Here is a 19,973-nt window from a genome sequence, read left to right as displayed (position 1 = left end):
GGTCAGACCCTACATGCAGTGTTTGTCTTTCTCTCCTCCCAGACCTCAGCGACCAGCTCCTGGAAGTGGTGGGTCTCGAGGGAGCGATGGAGATGGGGCAGATCTACACCGGACTGAAGAGTGCTGGAAAGAGACTGGCCCAGTGTTCATCCGTCACCATCAGGTAATGTCTCAGCCCTCAGCCCCTGATCCGGCTCTTAATCATGCCTGCTAGAACATGGCAAATGGCTGTGACTATGTGAAAGCATGCTAACAGATACATTGCTACATCCACCACCTGTCCGAGGCTCTGCTGAAATCCAGTTACCACCCCACCTGCCTCCCCTTCACCCGCTAATCCTGTAACTCCAATTCCTGCAGGTTTGCTTGTCTGGCATGATTTATTTACAGTGTTGTGGTGTCCGCGTTGGTCCCCAGATATGAGTGAGACAAGGTAGATGAGGTAATACCTTGTATTGGACCAACTTCTGTTGGTGGAAGGGTCAAGCTCGAAAGCATGTACCTTCCACCAACAGAAACTGATCCAATAAAAGACATTACTCCCCTGCCTTGTTTCTCTCCTGAGCTATGTATGGGGTTTGTACAGCACCGAGCACAAAGGGCTCATTGGCCATGAATAGGGCTCCTAGGACCTATGGTGATACAGCTACCCCGACAATATTTAGTGTAAGACTTTGCCACTTATTGCTCAGGAGTCTATTGGCCACAGTGTCTCTCTTTATATTTGCTCAGTTCTTTTACTAGGGTGGGATGGTTTGGTTAGGTGGGTTGGGTTGGTTGGTCGGTCAGACAGTCATTGACAAGATCGTTTTTCTCTCCTTCATAGTAAATTGGTGCCGTGTTGTATTTCCCAGCCCTTAGATACCTCCCTAGTTCTCAGGGACTCTTCAGCGATAGTTGTTAGTGGGTTTGTGCATTTGTTGGCTGGGCTTCCTTTTAGGAAGCCGTCCTTGTCACCCACTCATTGTGTGAGCCAAAGCCTGAAGGTCTACTGCTTACTTGGGCAAAGTTTGCCCTGGCGTCAGTGGCAGTTTGACTGACTCAGATGCAGGAAACAGGGTGAAAGGACTGCAGGATGTGGCCAAGTGTGTTCAGATCGCCCCTTCCTTACTTCCGATCAATAGCTGGTTTGTGGATTAGTCATTATTGAATGGGCAAAAATGTTCGGATGGGTGCCCCAAAACTATTAGCGGATTTCATACAAATAGTTTCAGCCATTCACAAAATGGCTGGAGGAGGCGGTGAGGGTGTGTCCATTGCTGCCCTCCCTTCCCCTTACAACTTTTCACCCAGTGGATAGGGTAGTCACCCAAGAGATAGGTGACCCGGGTTCTTTATCTCCCTCCTTCCAGTCATTGGTGACATAACCTTCCAGCATCTGCCTTGAGAGAGGTGTTTTCAGGATAGGGGTTCCCGCCCCTCAAATCTGTGACCAGTTTCCCATGCAGCCGCATTAGCCTCCCCTTGTTCCTGACACCCTGCTTTGTCAGAGGGATGGCAGACTACTGGGCCTTAATTAGGGTGTCCTGTAGGGTGCTTCCGCCTTCATTCTCACTCCTGGATTTTAGTACTTCATCCCTTTCCCCAAGCCTTACAGACTGCAAAATACACTTCCACCTCGGCCGAAATGCCGCTTGGCTGTGCTTTCCCATAGACTCAGATCTCAGTATCAGTCCTGATCACTCAAAACCCACACACCTTCCACCCCACTGACACAGATCCCAGATCTGCCCTTCCCCGGCCCAGACTGTAACCCCTAATGCCATGCCCACATTTACAGCCCGGGGTGCCTCTCATCCACGGACACCTCCCCCTAGAGTTTATCATCTCCACAACGCCTCACCTTTTTTTACCTCCTTCCACTGAAGCATCAGGAATGGCCCGGCTGGAGCTGGGATACTGGATGGGGCCAGGCCTCTGAGGTGGCACCATGCTCAGGGTCTAACTGATCGCCGTGTGGGATCGGGAAGGAATTTTCCCCCAGGTCAGACTGGCAGGGACCTTGCGGGGAGGGGGCGATTTTCCTTCCTCTGCAGCACATGGGTGCAGGTCACTTGTCAGGATTATCTGGGTCTCTCTCCCGTAATCATTTACCTGACCCTGAGTGGGCCTCGGGCACTGGTGCACTTCGGGCCCTCCTGTTCTCTGCCTGTGACACATCCTATTCTAGTGTCACGGCAGCTGTAATAGTTTGGTCTCATGTCAGCGGCTGGGTTTGGTGCAGAGATGCTGAGTGTTGGTGGGGGCCTGCGCTATGCAGGAGGTCAGACTGGAGGATCTGGTGGTCCCTTCTGGCCTTGAACTCTATGACTGTATCAGACCCGTGGGCAGAGGCAGTGACAGACGCAGCGGCAAAACTAAGAGCGTTCAGCAAAGGTGCAAGGAAGGAGTGGAGAGGATCCATGGACAGGCTACTGACCAGGGAAAGTAAGTGATCAGATCCAGTGCCAGACGCAGTAGCTCATAAAACAAGGTGCAATTTTTGGCATGATGCCTTGAGCCTGGGGCATTACATCAGTCTCCCGCATGGATTTCATGTGCCCAGGGCTTGCAGTTCAGGGCATGTTTTCACTAAGAGCTGCTCCAGTGCATGTCCTCCGTGTCTCCTCCCACTCCTCCGGGGAAGGTCCAAAAACTGCAGGACCCTCTGTGCAGACTGCCTGGAGAAAGGCAGCCCCTCCTGTGTTCTCACCCTGTGTTTTGTTTGTTTGTGGGTTTCAGGACAACAAAGCTGTTGCCCATGCAGGTGGATGGAGAGCCCTGGATGCAGCCTCCCTGCACAGTGAGTACACAATTGGCAGCAGGGCGGACCGGACAGGGGCACCAGGACAGGACCCACATCAAAAGCAGCGGCTGATGGTTGGGTGATTTTCTCAGTGAAGGGATTTGTAATCCAGAGAAAATTCCCAACATGATTCAAATACTTGACTGCATCGGTCTCTTTTTCCCCCTCCCCCATGACTGGAAGGGACATCACCCCATTGCCACCTCCCTAAGCCATTGTCTCCTGGCAATTCTCCCCTCACCCCCTGCAGAAGAGGGCTGGATACAAGCCTCTGAAGCCCAAGCAGTGTGACGCTCCTCCAGCCCCTGTAGCCTCAGCAAGAGCACAGCAGGTGGCCCTTTTAATTAAAAAAAACATTAAAAATTTGACTTAAATTCACAAGCTCTTGAGTCCCGACCTTCAGCATGTGTACCACTGAAGTGCGGAGCAGGAAAGAGTGCTGATGTCTGGGTTGATCCATTAGGGGGTGTGACAGGATGCACTGGGCCTTTTGAGGCCCCCTGCTGGAGGCCTCATGGTCCTGCCACACACAACCCCAGAAAAAGGAGCAGTGTAGGTGGGTCCTCCAGGCCTGCCTCGATTGGCTGCAGGGAAGCAGCCAATCAGAGTGCAGCAGGCTTAGATAAAAGGAGCAGGAGGGCCTGAGTAGCTCAGTCACTGGTTGAGACCAGAAGGTGAGGCAGGCTATGAGACTGGGGAGAGACCCCTGGACTAGGGGTGAAGAGGCAGGAGCTATGTGGGAAGTGGCCCAGGGAATAGCAGCAGCAACTATTAAAGGAAGCAGCAGATGGCTGCTATTTGTAGGTCCCTGGGCTGGGACCTGGAGTAGAGGACAGATCCGGGTCCCTCCTCCGGACACTGGGGAAGTGGCCTAAGCTCCAAGAAGGGGTAAGACTCAGTACTAAAAGCCCACGAAAGGAGCTAGAATTTAAACAGGCCTAGAGATGGGGCTGAAGATCCCGGAGGGGTCAACCATTGTTGGACTGTGTTACCCCAGAAGGGGTTCCTTCATGCGTTCGACTGTGTGTGACTTAGCCAGAGGGCTCGTCCACTGAAGACCCGCCTGATGAGGATAACAGCCAATAGGGCACCAGGAAAAGAGTGCAGGTTCACATCCAGCCAACAGGAGGTGCTCACGAGAGGGGAGCGGCTCCCCTCATGGGGTTTCTGAAAGGCCTAGGCTAAAAAATAAACCAGGGGTAAAGGGGGGGGCTAATTTCAGGTCCTGGCTCCCCTCTATTAGGACAGCACAGATTAAGCCGAAGTGCCCCAAGTGACTCCCTCAGTTGGGAGCTGTACAGGGCCCAGGTCAAGTGTCGGCTCCCCGTGCCTCGCTGTCCAGATCCTCCTTCCTGCTATTTCTAATGAAAACATGTAGCTATAACGGGCCCAAGCCTTGGGGGTGCTTGTCTGCACAGCTCTTTTGACTCAGTGGAGCAAGGCTGGGGATCTGGCCCTGGAGCAGATGGGGCCTTGGGGGCTCTCTCTGTACAGAGTAAAGGAGCAGTAAAATGCACAGCTGAAACTTTGGGCTTTATACTTCACCTTCCCATCTTCCTGCCGATGCAGGCCAGCACCGCTGGTTGGCACAGCCTTAAATGAGAAGAAAGGATTTGGGAAACAATGGCTTTTAGCTGCCAGCAGAAAACTCAGGTCACTTTGCATTTTGGCTTCTTTTCCATGTGTCTTTTTCTGCCCCACGGCTGCCACACGCCTCAATATCTTCAAGGCTCTGACATCATAACCAAGATTTTTCCAGGCAAGAAATGCTTGTCACGGTGTCACCACCCGCCTGAGCCAGCTGCAGTGTCCCCCAACCTGTTGTCCCCAGAGCAGAGTGTGCTGCCCATGGTGGCCCTGCAAGAAGTGCTGGCTCTGAAGCAGGGCACCAGCCTCGCCCCACATTGCATAGTGCTGTTCCTGGTTAGATTCACTGCACGTAGGCACAGGCTGTCTCAGCATTGCTCTGATTTCAGCAGATCTCCCAATAAACTCTCCCCTTCGTTTTAATTCAAACAAGTCAGATTTTTCTTCCCTTCGGCGCAGTCTGTTTGCAGCCGAGACAGAGTCCTACGCTGCCTGGGACCAGCCCCAGAAGCGTGGGGCACTAAACAAGGAGAGGAGTGCTGACCCAGTGCCCCACACACACACACACACACACACACAGCTGCCTCCGCTGGCCTGGTTCATAGCTGCTCTGTCCCAGGGCAGGGTGCGGTGCACATGCCATCCAGCCACCTTGCGGTGGATCATCCCAGGACACCGACCCCACTGCAAGGGCTGAATGTGACCGCACAGTGAACACACATGACCTGGCCCGCTGTGCCTGAACGGGGCCATGGCACCAGCTCTCCTCTCCCCTGCCCCCACCCCCCCGTGTGAGAACGCAATGCCTCTGCGCCTAAAGTGGTGCTTTTGAGTTTCCTGGTGGGCGGCCTCAGAGCCCTGGCAACCTGCTATTTTTGTCACTGCCGCACGTTAGACTCACTGCAGTGATTGCGCTCGAGAGGATGGAGATTATTAAAGCGCCTTGCTGGGGACCGGCTCTCCGGGGAGAGTGGGTGTCCCGGCCCGGAGGCTCCAGAGTGCTCTGGCCCAGGATCCCAGTATGATCCAGAACGACCCCACACCTTTGCTCCGTGGCATTGGTTCCTGCTGGCAGCTCACAAAGAGACACGTCCCACACATGCACTCACAAAGCTAGGAAGCCCTTAATCTACCAAGTCCCATATCTCTGACCCATGAAGAGCAGGCTCTTTAAAGGGATGCTGCCAACCACTGGCTGGAGGGAGAATTGCATTTAACTCTCGCGTCTGCTATTCAATTATTACATCTAGACCAGCATGGCATATTTTAAAGAAAAAAAAAACATATTTAAACTGCAGGGATAGTGGATGGAATTTCTAAAAGCACCCAAATGACTGAGGAGTCTAATTCCCACTGACTGTGGATGAGACCTGAGCTCCTCAGACCCAGATCCTCCAAGGTACCTAGGTGCATAAACCCCATTGGTTTCAGTGATCAAAATACTTTGGCGGATCTGGGCTTAGATGCCTAAGTCACTGCTGAAAATGGGACCTGGGCTCCTAAATCTCTTTGGCGCTTTTCACAATGCTCCCCATTATCAAGCTACTCAATACTCAGGTTTTGGACTCAGCTGACTTGATCCTGCTGTGGAAATGCTGCTAAACAGAATCCTGTGAGCCATTCACCCCCATCCAGATAACCCCTCCCTGGTCTAGTCAAGACTGTTCCATCGTGCTGTGGCCCCTATGCCAGCAGCTTCACCCATAGCAATTCCACTTTTTCCTCAAAAGCCTGTGTCAGGAACCACAGGTTCCCCTTCAAGAGCCATGTGATAGTGGGGTTAAAAGCCAGGGGTACGGTTTTACTCTCACATAGGTCCGGTTTCAGTCTTTTATGCTGCTGTGCAGTAGAGAATGCTGGCAAAGTCTTGCTGTGGCTGGCGTTGGAAGAGCTGCCAATTGCATCTCCACCTGTGGCATTGAAAACCAGCCACTTTGTTTAAGAGTAAAGTGATGCCTGTATTCTAGAGGAGCCAGATCAGGAAGAGTTTTGGTGCAAAGGGAGGCACTGCTGGGTGGGGCACTAGCCTTCTAGCGCTTAGGCTTCTAATGTAACTTGGCCCATCCGTGGAAGTGTGTTTGGTGGATCCATCCTAGACATCATTGTTGACATCACAAAAGCCCACTGCCATTTGTCATGACTGGCAGTCTTTGCTGAGGAGACTAGAATAGCAAGGAAGCGTTATTTACTCCTTCTCATAACACACGAACTAGGGATCACCAAAATGAAATTCATAGGCAGCAGGTTTAAAACAAACAAAAGGAAGTATTTTTTCACACAACACACAGTCAACCTGTGGAACTACTTGCCAGAGGATGTTGTGTGAAGGCCAAGACTATAACAGGATTAAAAAAAAAAACTAAATAAGTTCATGGAAGATAGGTCCATCAATGGGTATTAGCCAGAATGGGCAGGGATGGTGTCCTAGTCTCTGTTTGCCAGAAGCTGGGAATGGGCGACGGGGGTGGATCACTTGATGATTACCTGTTCTGTTCATTCCCTCTGGGGCACCTGGCATTGACCACTCTCGGAAGACAGGATACTGGGCTATATGGACCTTTGGTCTGACCCAGTATGGCCATTCTTATGTTCTTAAGAATGATGTGGACCAGGACAGAGATGAATGGACAGAGCTGTGTGTTGGAGAGAGGAATGCAAACCCATGCACCTCGTCCAGGCTTTCTGTCCCTGATAAAATGTCAAGTGAATTACAAGAGTTTGAGTCTTAGGAAGCCAGGAGCTGATTGGCTCCTGGTGCTACTGTTGCCCTCTGGTCAGCGTGGGTTAGGTGTCCAATCCAGAAATGAACTGAGCCTGGCTCTTTAGCTCAAGCTGTAAAGGCTCCTCCTTGCAGCAGTGGAGGTCCCTGGTTCCATCCCTAGCATGCTGGCCAAGATGGATGCTATCACGTTCTCAGGGACCAGAGTCTCTTTCTGAGGGGAGTAGCCCCACTAACCCTTCTTTAAGGTGAACCTTATTGATTTTTTTTTATGTATTGATTTTTAGATAAAAATTACCCACAAAAGCCAAGTGCCAATGTTGCTGGGCGCTCCCCAGAAGAGCAGTTTCTTCTTCCTGAAGAGAAGAAACCGAACTCAAGATTAAACAAACAAAGAAATCAAGTCCAGAGGTGACAACGCTGCATCCCGCTGGCAACTGCTGCAAGGAAGGCCTGTGGAAAAGGACCATTCATCTCTTCAGATTTCCTGACTTCTCGCTCTGCTTTGGAAACAGCAGACCCCGGGCAGTGGTTTGAACAGCAAGTGGAAAAGAGCAGCCAATGGTTCCATGTGAAATGAGGTGTGGTTTGAGTTTGTACACACACGTGCGTGCACACACACACACACACTACTGGCAGGCACCACCTGGATGGTTTGGAAAAAAAAAAAAAAGAGATTTTTCCTAGAACGTCTCAATTGCAGGAGTGAAAACAAACTCTCAGTGCCAGGGAAGGGTTTTGTCCCTGGTGAAGCCTTAGACTCTGTTGAGAAAATTTGTTATCCTCTGAAAATAGACGAGCACAGATGGCCTGGAATGGATGGAGTATAATATCTGGCCCAACACTGCAAATGAGAGTTGGTTTCTTTCTTTTTTATTTAAACACTTAACTCCCCACCTGTCCCCCAAAGTTGCCAGTGAAACAGGGACCTGGCAAGAAGCTGAGTGTCACTTATTTATTGTTTAATTCTGTCCAAGGATAGTGGTTGTTTCATTGCCCTGTCCCTGTGGTCACTAAATCCTCCACATTCTAACAATTATTTGTCGTCTTAGCTTCAGCAACACTGAGGAGAGGGGAGATGGTGCCTTTTCTCAAACTGTTCTAATTCATTGTTTCAAAGCGCCCCACACTAGCTTTTTTTGGGAGGGAGCGGGGGCGGGTTTAAACAGAAGCAAGTTTGTCATTCAGTTTCAAACCCACCTATGTTCGGAGAGAGGGAGCCAGAAGGGACGGGGGAGGCCACACAAGGAGAGCCCGTTCCTTGGGTGCCAGAAACAAACTCAGGGTAAACAAGAGGAGAGAACACTTGGAATGTATAACTGGTCAAACATGGGCCTTGCCAGGCTGCCAGCCTCCATGGAATCCTGAATCCAATTTTGGACCCCACCTGTGTGTTTTTTTATTTATTGAAAAGATTCTTTTCCTTTAAAAAGAAAGTTTGATAGGAATGAAACGTCCCAATTTTCCCTGGCCGTTCCAGTTAAGAGAGAGGCCCAAACTCTCCTTACAGGAGAGTATTACTCTTAATAGGGTTGCTTTAGCCCACTGACAAATGGCCTGAGTTGAATTTTGGATGTGATGTGGCACTCAGCCTTCACTAATGCAGCAAAGGGCTTATGCTGAGTCATCACAATTTGTGGCAGTCTTGTGAATGGCTTTGAAAGAGGCGCTGGTCTGGGGATGAAATCAAAGTCAACCCAGTAGGAGCACTGCAGAGAGTTATTTGCTTTCTAAAGCACAACAGTGCAAGCAGGGTGGGGGGAAGAAAGGTAAAGAGTATACAGTGAAGGGAGACAAAAGCAACACGGCTTCAAATGTGATTGTAATACACAAGCTATTTGCTACTATGCTTTCCTGCCTAGGGGACCTGCATTCAGATTTGGCTTAGGTCACATAAGTGTGATGGTCTCATCCTAGTTCCCATTGAATCTATGTCCTGAATATCAAACCCACCAACTTGATGGGTTGGCAGTTAGGCAGAGTGCTGTGTCAAGATCTTCTGTGCCAGCTTTAGACTGGTGACAGCGCTTGCTTATACACACCAGCTGTGTTCATCATAGGATCCTTTAATGCGCTCCCAGGTATGGCTGAGGTTCATTTCAATAAGATGTTTTACACACCATGCCACCAGTGGCTGAACAGTATAATACATCCATTACATCTCCCCCTTTAAGTTCTATATTCCTCCCGTTTACAATATTTACGCTATCCTGCTGTCTTGGAAGTTCTGTATGGACCACTCTGTTAAGTGTCTCTGAATCATACTGATTTTCTAATTGCATCACCCAAATGCATAACACCTTGGTCATCTGGCTGTCCAGTAGTTGCTGGCTGTGGTTGGTTTGGAATCCTTAAGTCGTCTTCTTCTCCTGCACCTGCCATCTGTAGAGATTGCTTTGTTGATTGTTCTTTTGGAGGAACAAACTGTAGGTGTTGACGATTTCTGTTGAACTCTCTACTCTCGGTCTTGATCACATATGATCTGGGCACTGAATTTTTTCTTCATGTCAGCTGCAGTTGTCCATCCCATTCCTTCATCCAATTTGACATGAACACAGTCACCAGGTTCTAGACCCGACAGTTCTCTGAGTGATTTCTGTTGTAAAAGCTCTTATAGACTTTGTATCTGATTTGGCTACTCTCTGCATGTCTGTCCACTTTGCAGATAGATTCTTTTTCAACATTGCAGCAGTAGTTCTGAGTTGTCCTCCCATCAGGAGTTGTGCTGGACTCCATCCAGTAGCTGTCGTTGGTGTTGATCTGTAACTCAGAAGAGCAAGGAATGGATCTTCCTGCTATAGGATTTTCTTGGCTGTCTGTACAGCTCTCTCAGCCTCTCCATTCACTTGTGGAAAACTTGGGCTGCTAGTAATATGATCAAAATCATATTTCATTCAGAATTACTTAAATGTATCTCCTTTCAAAAGTCCAACATCATCAAATCTTCTGAATTCTTCAAACTTTCCCACTAGGCCCATCATGGTTGCCATGCTGTGGCTGAGAAGGCTGTTACACTCTGAATGCAAAGCTTTTGTCTTTATAAGTTGTTTCTGTGGTGAACTGGCCCATGCAATTCAGAATACCTCCAGGGCTAGTCAGAGCTGTGTCAGGTGACTTCAGCTCTGGGAGGGGTTGAAGGTGATTGTAAGTTTCTTCTGAGGTGACTATAACATCAGCTCCTGAGTCAATTTTAAAGTTAATAGTCTTGCCATGAATATTCAGTTTCACTCTCCAGGCAGGCTCTGTGTCATTACAAGGGATAGATTCCCAGAAACAATGCCCCTTGATGGTCTGTCATACGAGTCAACTCCTTGACTGCTTTGGTGCAGCAAACAGCTGCAAAATGTCCATATTTCTTGCATGTAGGACACCTTGTGCCTGTGGCTGGACATGCATCATCTCTTGGGATGTGACTTTTTCCACACCAAGCAGAAGCCCTGCACAGCTGCCCCTGAAAGTGCTTTTAGGAAGGAGAACAATTTGCCATGGTCATCTCCCTACAAGAGCAACACCTGCAGGCGTGCCAACAACACCTCAAGTCCAACTGTGAGAAATGCAGCTGGTGAAACTAACGGTGCCAGCCCAGATGACTTGATCTTCATCTATTGCTGGGTGGAAATTGTCAACCAATGCAGCTAGCTCAGTCTCTGTACCAGACCAAAGCTGGTAACCAGCTTCTCATGGGCCACAGAGACCTGAGGGGGTCTAGGTGCTGTGAGGGTGTCACTCTACAGGCTTGTCCAGGGGACTTTGACCATAAAAGGAAGATCAGACCCTGGACAAAAATAAACTAGATTGTCAGTGCCAAGCAGTGACTTCTTGAGCACAGGCCCGAGGCTGGCATCCTGCCCCCTGCAGGGAGGCATTGACAACCTCTCTTAGCACAGGACTGGGCACTTCCCACTGGCCTTCTCCACCCACGAAGGGCATGGATCCAATGCACAGGATGTAGCCCGAAGCCCTCTCAGCACCTGCAGGCCCTTGACAGCCCTCCAGGACACTGATCCACACAGAAACAGGTCAGTCTGAATGGAAGCACTTGACCAGGCTGAGACAGGGAGTGTTCACTGAGCTATCCCCAAACTATCCAAGAAGGCGGAGATTGAGGATGTGACATTGAAGGGGACGGAGCTGTGAGGAGGACTCTAGAGCAGAGCATGGCTATGGGCACCAAGTGCTGTGTCTGGAAGCTCTACAGCGAGCTGATGGAGCATTGAGAGTCATGCTAACATACAAAGAACTAATGCATATGTGGCTGGGCAGACTTCACTGGGCTGTGACCAGGAGCACGTAGATGGGAGTTCCCGAGAGAGTCCAGAGGAGAGAGGAATAACCAAATGTTTAGAACAGCAGGAAGCTAGGCTGGAATTGTTTTCTGGTCCTCTTCCAGGCATCAGGGGGCCCCAAGGAATCCTCTTCCTTCTTCCCCTGCCCTGATCTCTTCTCCTCATCCCCAAGCCTAGGAGTGTGGCTGCAGCAGCTGATCTTCTGCTCCCTACCATGATCAGCACCATGCCTGGTCCTCGCTTGCTCTGCTTCCCCATGTGGCTACCCATTTTGCTGCACCGAGCAAGGACCCGGGGCAGGATGGGCATCTAGCCACTGCTCAGCAGAGATCAAAGTAGCCCCTAGCAACTGAAGGGCAACACTTCAGGGAGAAGCAGGTGGGAAAGCCTAATGGTAGTTCATTTCTCTCCCCATGTCATTTTTTCCTGGCCACAGGGCACGGAACTCAGTCTGGAGACAGCAGCTCCACCACTTTTAGCAGTGTGACAGCAGGAAGGGGAGAATTAGCAGTGCAGATAGCTGTTGGTCATCATTAGGTTTCAGAGTCAACGCTCAATGAGGGCAGTTCACCCTTCTCCTAGGTACTCTGATACTACAGTGATGGCATAACGTAGATGGATAAATTAGTGTTTCAGTTTGCAGACAGTGTAAGTGGAAAATATTGAAGGATAGCATTAGCTGTCTAGAAAGAGACCTGGCAACTTGCTGACCTACACAGAGATCTAGGACTGATACCTGGAGACCAGCTGATCATTGATTTTGTAGAAAGGGTCTGGGACTCCCCATGCAAATTGTTGCCAGAAACCAGTCCAATGCATTAGCCAGGCTCCAGTCATGCAGATGGAGTCCAAGCAGACAGAGTGACGTGGAAGGTTTCCTATGATGTGGCATATTCTTCTCCCCCAAGCACTAAGGTGGAAGATAAAGCTGGTCTCCCCCTCAAGCTGATTAACAGTAAGCAAAGTCCCGTTAATGTATTCGTGGGCTTATACGCTCCACGCACTGGAAAAGTCATCTCGTGGGAGAACAATCTAGGGGGTGAAACAGCTGGCATGGTTCTCACAGCAGCGCTGCTGTGAGTGAGTAATGCAGGGGGCAGTGCATGGCATTTACAACACCAGCAAGACACTATGTGGTAATGGGGAGAGAAGGAGCAAGAGAGACCAAATGGGAAAAACCAAAAACCACTCTTGGGTCCACAAGTGTCGCTGGAAGAGGCAGGGATTGATTAAAGTAAGGAGGAGCCTATCGCTGAGCAGGCTACGAACAGGTAAGAGAATACATGGGAAATGGATGGACAGATAAGCATGGCTGGTGATGCTTTTCCAAGGATGCTAAAGGAATTAGCTAATGAATTACTGAGTGAAGACCATTTAAAGTTCTGGGACAAAAACCATGCATATGGCACTCCTATGGCACAATGGAGCTCTCAACAGCAAGAATAAGGGCTTGTCACTACTGGAAATGCTGTAGGGCAGATGCTACATACACCAACGGAGAGGTTCTCCCAGTGCTGCCGCTGGTCCATCTCTCTGAGAGGTGGTAGCTCGGTCAAGGGAAGGATTCTTCCATCAGTCTACCGCTGTCTACACCAGGCGTTAGGTTGGCATTTTTCATACCCCTGACAGACATAGTTGAGTCAACCTGACCTTTTAGTGTAGATCAAGCTCATCTGGGTGGAAGATAGCCTTTCTCAGGGCCGGTCTGAGACTGTGGAATGAACAAAGGACCATCCAAATCTCACCACTTTCTGCTCCAAGTGCAAGCCACATTTTTTTGGCATTGTTTTTCTAATAGGCCAAAGAACAGAGCAGCAGGTATAATTTAACACACACACATACACCTGCCACACGCTTCTCCTTCGGGGGAGAAGATGTGAGAGCAAACACCATGTGACAGCTTCGTAGTCAAGTCTCACTCCTGGAAGGCGCTCAGATACTCCAGCGATGAATACAATATAAAAGCCTATATAGAGCAGAAAAGTGTCATAAAGAACCAAGGAGGTACCACAGAATATGGAAGAAAAACAACTGAGGTATCAGGCCTTCAAAAACAGGGCAATTCCCATCTAGAAATACAGCTAACTTCAAGCCTTACTAAAATAATAGAGCAAATATTAAGCTCTCAATCCACGCCCCACACAAGTGACTCCAAGAATGGAATGATCCGTGCTCCCCCACTGAACTCTGGCATTCAGCCCCATCTGTCAGAGCCTCCTTGCCCTCACCCCAAACATCTGCCCTGCTTGAGAGAACTTTCTACTCGCCTTTCTTTCCATGATGACCTGCTTTCCTTCAGCTGTCTCCTGCCATCCAGCCTGCCACTCTCCTCCACTACATGTGGGCTGCTAGCCCACAGCCTGCTCATCCTCTCACCATTCACAGGCCTTTCAAACCCCTGGCACCACACGCTAGCCCTCCTGCCCCTACACACTCCATCACTCCCACCACGATCCTCATCTCTGCTGCCACAGGCAGACCGTAGACCTTTCCCTACGGCTATTCAACAGCAGGCAGGGATGAGAGGATTAAAGAGGAGAAATCTGGGAGAATCCAAACAAAAAGATCCCTAAACACCAGTTCCAGGGCATAAGCCAGGCAAAAGAAACTCAACTGCTTTTCTTTGGAACATGGCACTGCAACAGTAGCGACTCTGAGAATACACTGGGTACTTGGGTATTAGTAAAGCATCTGAGCCAGCATTCCTTGGAATCCGAATTGAAATAGTTCATTCGGATTGGTTTGGATCTGAGCAGTGTTCCAGGCCTGAAACTGCCTGAGGGCTCCGAACAGCAGCTCGTACTAATGGCTATGTATCGAGTTTGGGGGAGACTTTCTGTGGGTCAGCTGTTTAGGTTTACTGAAAGGAGTGGTGTTGTAAACCCCAGAGAGGCTAGAGAAATGATCCAAAGGTCCCTAGATGGTTGGACATGTGGGCATGGAAAGAAACAAGAAGGAAAAGTCAATTCAGTGAGTGTGGGATTCTTAGCCAGAGCTCTGTCCAAAGCAGCCTACTGCAAGGGTAATGTTGTGTGGGGAGAGGTCTTCAAATTATAGATGGGGGCAGAGGGGGGGAAGATTATAAAAGGGCTAGTTTCATCCCTGGTGTAATTTTGATCACCTGGGTGGAGTGACACCAGGGATGAACCTAGTCCATTTTGCAATCGGCATGCCACGAGAGCAGGCGTTGCACCAGAGCATGGAAAGGGAGCAGGCCACCTCTATGTGGTGCACCATAGTGAGGCGTTTCTTAAAATGCTACTGGGCACCTGTCTACACAGCAAAATGGAGAGAATGCCAAGAAGGACCCCACAATACTGAAAGGAGCTGGAAGGGTTAATTCAGGCTAAGAGAACTAAATCTGTATCCCTGTGCCTTGGTCACGATGGAGAATGAAGGGGGCATGCAACACTCACCTAACATGACAGGTGAACCGCAAGGAGAGAGAGGAGTTGTTTAGGGTGATCTTTCTGTCTGTAATTTCTGCTGAGCCACAGGGACTGTATCATAAATCAGGGAAAACTTCTTCCTCATCCTGCCCCCATGGTGAGCTGAGAGAGAGAGGGCTGGGTCCAGCCCATTCTCCTCAGAACAAAGTTTGAGGCTATTCTGCCTGCTTGGTCCTGTGAACAGTCTGGCGGATGAACCAGAGACAAGAGCCACAGAGCAGTGCATACTAGGAATAAAGTAGTCACTCAGAAGATCAGATTGATCCGTGGTGCAGAGAGCTTTTGTAATATAACCAGAGCGGGGCAGGAACCAACTTTCCTGTCCCCAAATATTTTTGAGAGTTTGAATCCCCCTCCGCATCTTGTATGAGGATGAAAAGTCAAGATCTTGAATCTATTTCTGAATTGGAAAACTGGCAGTTCAGGTCACTCAAAACATTCTGTTTGAAAATTTAGAAATATTTCATTTCAATGTTGACCTTTTTTTCCTTCTTCTTTTAAACCTTTTGGGCAAATTAGCTTAAATTTAGAAAAAGTCATTTCCAATCGGAAAAAAAATTGATTTGTTCATTTGTTGAAATATTTCAATTTGACAATTTCAGAACTTCCCCCCCCCCCCGAGTTGGGAGAACCATCAAAATCCGAGCCAGTTTTGTGAACTGTTCTGGATTTCAGTGAATCAGTATTTTTCAATGGAAAAATTTTGTCCAAAAAGTCTCAACCACCTCTAGCTAGAATCAAGGCAACATCCATACATGGTTGTTTTACCTAACGTGGAAATGGTCTCTCAGGGTCTTGTCTGTGCTGCATGAAAAGACCCCCGGCACAGCCGCAGCTGACTCAGTCTCTCAGGGCTCTGAGACTGAACATCTACACTGGCCACCAAGCTCAAATTAGCTGACTGGGATGTGGGTTTTTTACTGCACCATAGACGTGGTCTCACTGAACATCAGTGGGAATTAGCACATACTTAAAGTTAAGCATGTTGCTAAACAACTGTGGCTTGGGATCTCAGGGCACTTACTTGGTCCCAACGCACTGCAGTTTATGATACACAGTTCTCAGAACTAAAACTTACGCCAGCCACAGCCAGGAAAGGGGTGGTAGCTACAGGTTCAAGCAAAGCGGGGTGTCATTTCTTTTAAAGAGAGGAAAGGAAGGAGGCTTGGCTATAGCTCTGGGTGGTTGATCGTACACTTCATGTGAAAGGCTAAGTCAGCTCTTCTGGGGAAAACTTGGACCATTGGGAGGAGGAGGCTGAATTAAATAGTCAGGAAGAAGAAGCTGGAGACCTAGGCTGAGATATCCAGAGGGGTCCAAGGAACCCAGTTCCCACTGAACGTCATTCCCATTAGGCCAGCCCCTTTTAATTCTAACCAATTCTCCAGAGCCCTGGGACAATCCAGCCATCTAAGGATTCTCCAGGGCTTACAACTGTATTTGCCCCATTCTTGACTCCAAGTGCAGTTGGGCTGGTTGGGAGAATCTGGTCCATAACACACATTCCAGAGCGTGCAGCTCTGAATATGGCGAGACCCTTTTAAATAATGCGGTTTAAGCATTTGCTAAGATGCAATTGCATGCACAGATTAATAGGAAAGTGTTCATGGAAAAACACTGTAAATATCTAATGCAACTTGATACAGGGGATTTTTGCGAAGCAACTCTCCGAGCAAGTGGAAAATCGCATCAGATTTTCCAAACATGCAGGCAAAAGGCTTTGTGAGCAGAGGAGAACGTTGATCAGCCCATCTTTGCTCCGTTGCATCTGTGTGCTCTGCTAGGCAGTGTGTAAATACATTTCCCTTTGATTGAAACAACGATATTTGTAAATTGGCGGCAGGTGAAAACATATTGTACTGACGCTGAAATAAAAATGTTAATTACCACAAAACATGAACAATATTTGTTCTCCAAATCCCGTTCCAGATGGTATCATTTCTCAGATCCCTACTTGCTCCTCTGGAAATGTTAAAGAAAAGAACACACTAACTGTAAATGCTATTGGCAGGGGGAAAGGCCTTCTCTGTTTAATACATATGGTGAAAAACTACGAGATCACTGGGATTTATACAAGCAGATCTGGCACCCTTTCCTGCGAATTATCGTTGTACAGTGTGACTATGGTCAGAAAAGTGCCTATATAAAAATAGCACCTTTTTATTCAACAGACCTGCTTCCTGTACAAATTCAGATTCTGATCTGCTCCGATGCCTGGAAAAAATGAGTTTTTACTCCAGTTCTCCCAGCACAGCTCCGGGAGAGCAAGCTGGAAACTTTTGGCTCATGCAGTAACCCAGTGCCAGCTGCAGAATTTTGATGGCTAGTGATGATTCAGGAGCCCAGCTCGATCGCTCAGATCCCAGGCTGCGTCCGAGAGCCGGCAGGAAGACAAAACATCTTTGTGAACTGATCCCATGCGCTCCAGAGTGCCACCGTGACCCAGTAAACACGGAGCCCCGCAGGCTATCCAGAGAGGAGGGCCCAGTAGGGAAAAGTGCCCCCATTTCTTAGTGCCTGGGTGTCTCGGCCTGTTTTGTAGACGCCGCAAGGCAGATTGCAGGTGCATCGTGGGCACAGTGCTGCAGGGGGGTGAGTTCACAGCTGATATAAATAGCTGCAGTTCCATTGGCATAAGTGGTGGCTCATCTGCTTATACCAGCTGAGAAGCTGGGGAGCTAGAAGGGAAATTCTGGGGAGGAGGAGAGCAGCAAGAGAGCAGAGCTAGTGCCTGCTTTTGGGGTGTCTGGAAAGCAGGCCTGAGAGAGCGTCCAACCCAGGAAAGGTGTCCAGACTGAGCCCAGCTTCTGAGTTGCCTTTGCCTCTATGCACTTCCGGAGAGAACCAATAGTGCGGGGCTCACCAAGGCCGCTCTGCTGCCATTGGAAAGCTCCTGTAGTTACGCACTCCCTGGGGGCTCTGGGGAGCTGGCAAGGAAGCGGGATAGCGCATACGCCACCGCACACTCACACACCAGTCTCTTTGCTGGCATACAGGGCAGGCTCCCGGAGTGCATTGGGCTGGAGGCTCATGGGAAATTCCCTTCTCTTTCTCTTCTCCCCCAATATGCATCCACTTCCCACCTGGCTATGCTTCCCTGCCCACTGCTCGCCTCTCTGCGTCCTGGCTCCTCTCCCATCCATTTGGGCTTCAGGGATTTCCCATGGAAAACAGGCTGGCTAGTAAAGCCAGCCCTTTCTGCTGCCTCCCGAGTCACTGCATGAGGAGGTATAAGCTCCTTTTGACTATGTCCTGGTTAGGTCAGGGCAGTGCGCAGGGAGTGACCGTTGGCCAGGTTGCCAAGGTGTTACAAAACCTGCTGCATGCCCTGGCCAGCTGCCTATGACACCCACAGTGCTGCAGCATGGCATGCCAACCTCCAAAGCCAGCTTTTGCATGGCACACCCAGTAAGCCTCCGTCAGGGCCAGAGATCTTTCTGCCAGCCCAACGGTATTTGAAGACACTTTGCTTTCCCACTTCAGTGCTCTGAGTGCATTGCAGAAGGTTATGGCACAAGAAAGGCTGCACTCTGCTTAGCAAGGCTGCTCCCCAGTGCCCTGGGGTGTGGCCCAGCAGTTTCTGGTGAGGTGGTGAACAGGCATTGTACCTTGCCCAGCACTGACCAGTCACCCATGCTGGGTGGGATGGCCTCACAGGGCATCCCTTGGTCTTGTAGTAGGGGCTCCTCTGTCCCCATGGGAGTCACCTGCTGGGGGAGTAACCGCGCTATGCAAGTTGCCCCTTGCAACAGCCAAAAAGCCAGCCCTTGAGATGACTGAACCCTCGGATTTCCTTTTGTGCATAAACCCGCCCATTGTCCTGACTCCACAGGCTCCAGGACTGAATTGAATTCCACTAGCAGCAAACTAGCACTGCTTTTAGGGGCTCTTGATGCTGTCAACCAAGTGTGTAAACAGAACACATAGCCCCCCAACTGTGTAGTGTGGCTACTGCACGGCCCCTGTTCCCCACTTCCCTGCAATCTCTTGAGCCCCCTTTTCCCTCCCCGCCCAGCCCCCGTCCTCCCACATGTGTGTCAGTGTGGCACCCTGCATGGAATTGTAATGTAGCACATGTTTATCTGTGAATCCTGATTTATGTGGTTTTACAGCAAATAAAACAACTATGAAGCCGTGGCTGGGCCTGGAATGTGTCAGGTTGCGTTTACATTATTGCCTGTGGACTTCCCCGAGCATCACTCTGGAGGCTGACATGTCGGCGGGTGAGTCACCGAGAGCAGCCAGATGTCTGCTTTCTCCCTTTCCAAACCCATCAGCGCCCTCTCTGCTAGCAAAAGTGGGGCCGGTGTTTCTGCGCTGAAGCTGCCTTGACCACCTGGCATGGTGGCCAGGTCTGAGCCCCATCTCCAGTAGCTCTTATGCCGTGGCACCCTGGAGACAGCTACAGAGAAGCTGAAAAATAGGCACCTTCCATGTTCTCTTTGACACAGTCAAAAAGGAAGCAAAAGGGTGAAAAGGAAGAGAATGAAGCTGGGAATGGTGAGTTGGCTCTTTAGCCCCTTGGAGCTTTTTCCCATTCAGCCCTTGCAAGACTGAGCATTTCTGATACCAATAATTCTCCCCAGCTGCCCGCTGCTGGCACAGAGCTTGGTCCCTTTGTCCTTTCAGCCCCAGCCAGTGGGCAATGCCTAGAAGCCCAGAGCACTTTGCCAGGGAAAGGACGCAAAACTCACTTGTCTGCAAACAGAAGCCGCGACTGCCCTTGCTAGTGGCAGCTCACCCACTTCAGAGCCGCGAGTCGCCATGGGGCCAAAACCAGCTCTGCCCCTCATGGAGCTGAAGCTGTTCCTACTCCGATCCTCCACGGTTAGCGCCAGGGCTCGCAGGGTCACGGCTTCCGTGTTGGGATGCCATCCCTGGCCGCAGAACTGGGGCTACGACATTCATTGAAACAATGGGAGTCAGGCTGACTCCCAAGCTACCCAGCAGAAAAGTACTTCATCACCTTGCTTCATTGTAACAAGTGATTTTCTTCCACGCAGCTGATGCGTGAGGAGGTTTAACTTGCTGGGAAGCGAGAAGGGGCTGTAACCAGCTGCTTGTGGCCAGGAGGAGACAAAACAGTTACACAACAGGAAACATTTCAAATCAGAGTCATTTTACATTACCCGCAGTTCAAAACCAGT

General features: G+C 49.7%; 1 protein-coding gene across 4 annotated transcripts in view; it reads left to right on the top strand.

Moving 5' to 3' along the window:
- DGKG (diacylglycerol kinase gamma) overlaps positions 1 to 18,952 on the top strand; it is a 142,036-nt gene extending 123,084 nt beyond the window's left edge. For all 4 annotated transcript variants that reach the window (XM_073360314.1, XM_073360312.1, XM_073360313.1 and 1 more), the window contains 3 exons: positions 43 to 163; positions 2,722 to 2,782; positions 7,379 to 18,952. In XM_073360314.1, coding sequence (XP_073216415.1) covers positions 43 to 163; positions 2,722 to 2,782; positions 7,379 to 7,477 — 281 coding nt within the window. In that variant the 3' untranslated portion in view covers positions 7,478 to 18,952. The remainder of the gene's footprint in view (positions 1 to 42; positions 164 to 2,721; positions 2,783 to 7,378) is intronic.
- The last annotated feature ends 1,021 nt before the right edge of the window (positions 18,953 to 19,973 follow it).

This window comes from Lepidochelys kempii, chromosome 9 (assembly GCF_965140265.1).
Source record: "Lepidochelys kempii isolate rLepKem1 chromosome 9, rLepKem1.hap2, whole genome shotgun sequence".
Lineage (NCBI taxonomy): Eukaryota > Metazoa > Chordata > Testudines > Cheloniidae > Lepidochelys > Lepidochelys kempii.
This window is presented reverse-complemented; position numbering and strand designations above follow the sequence as displayed.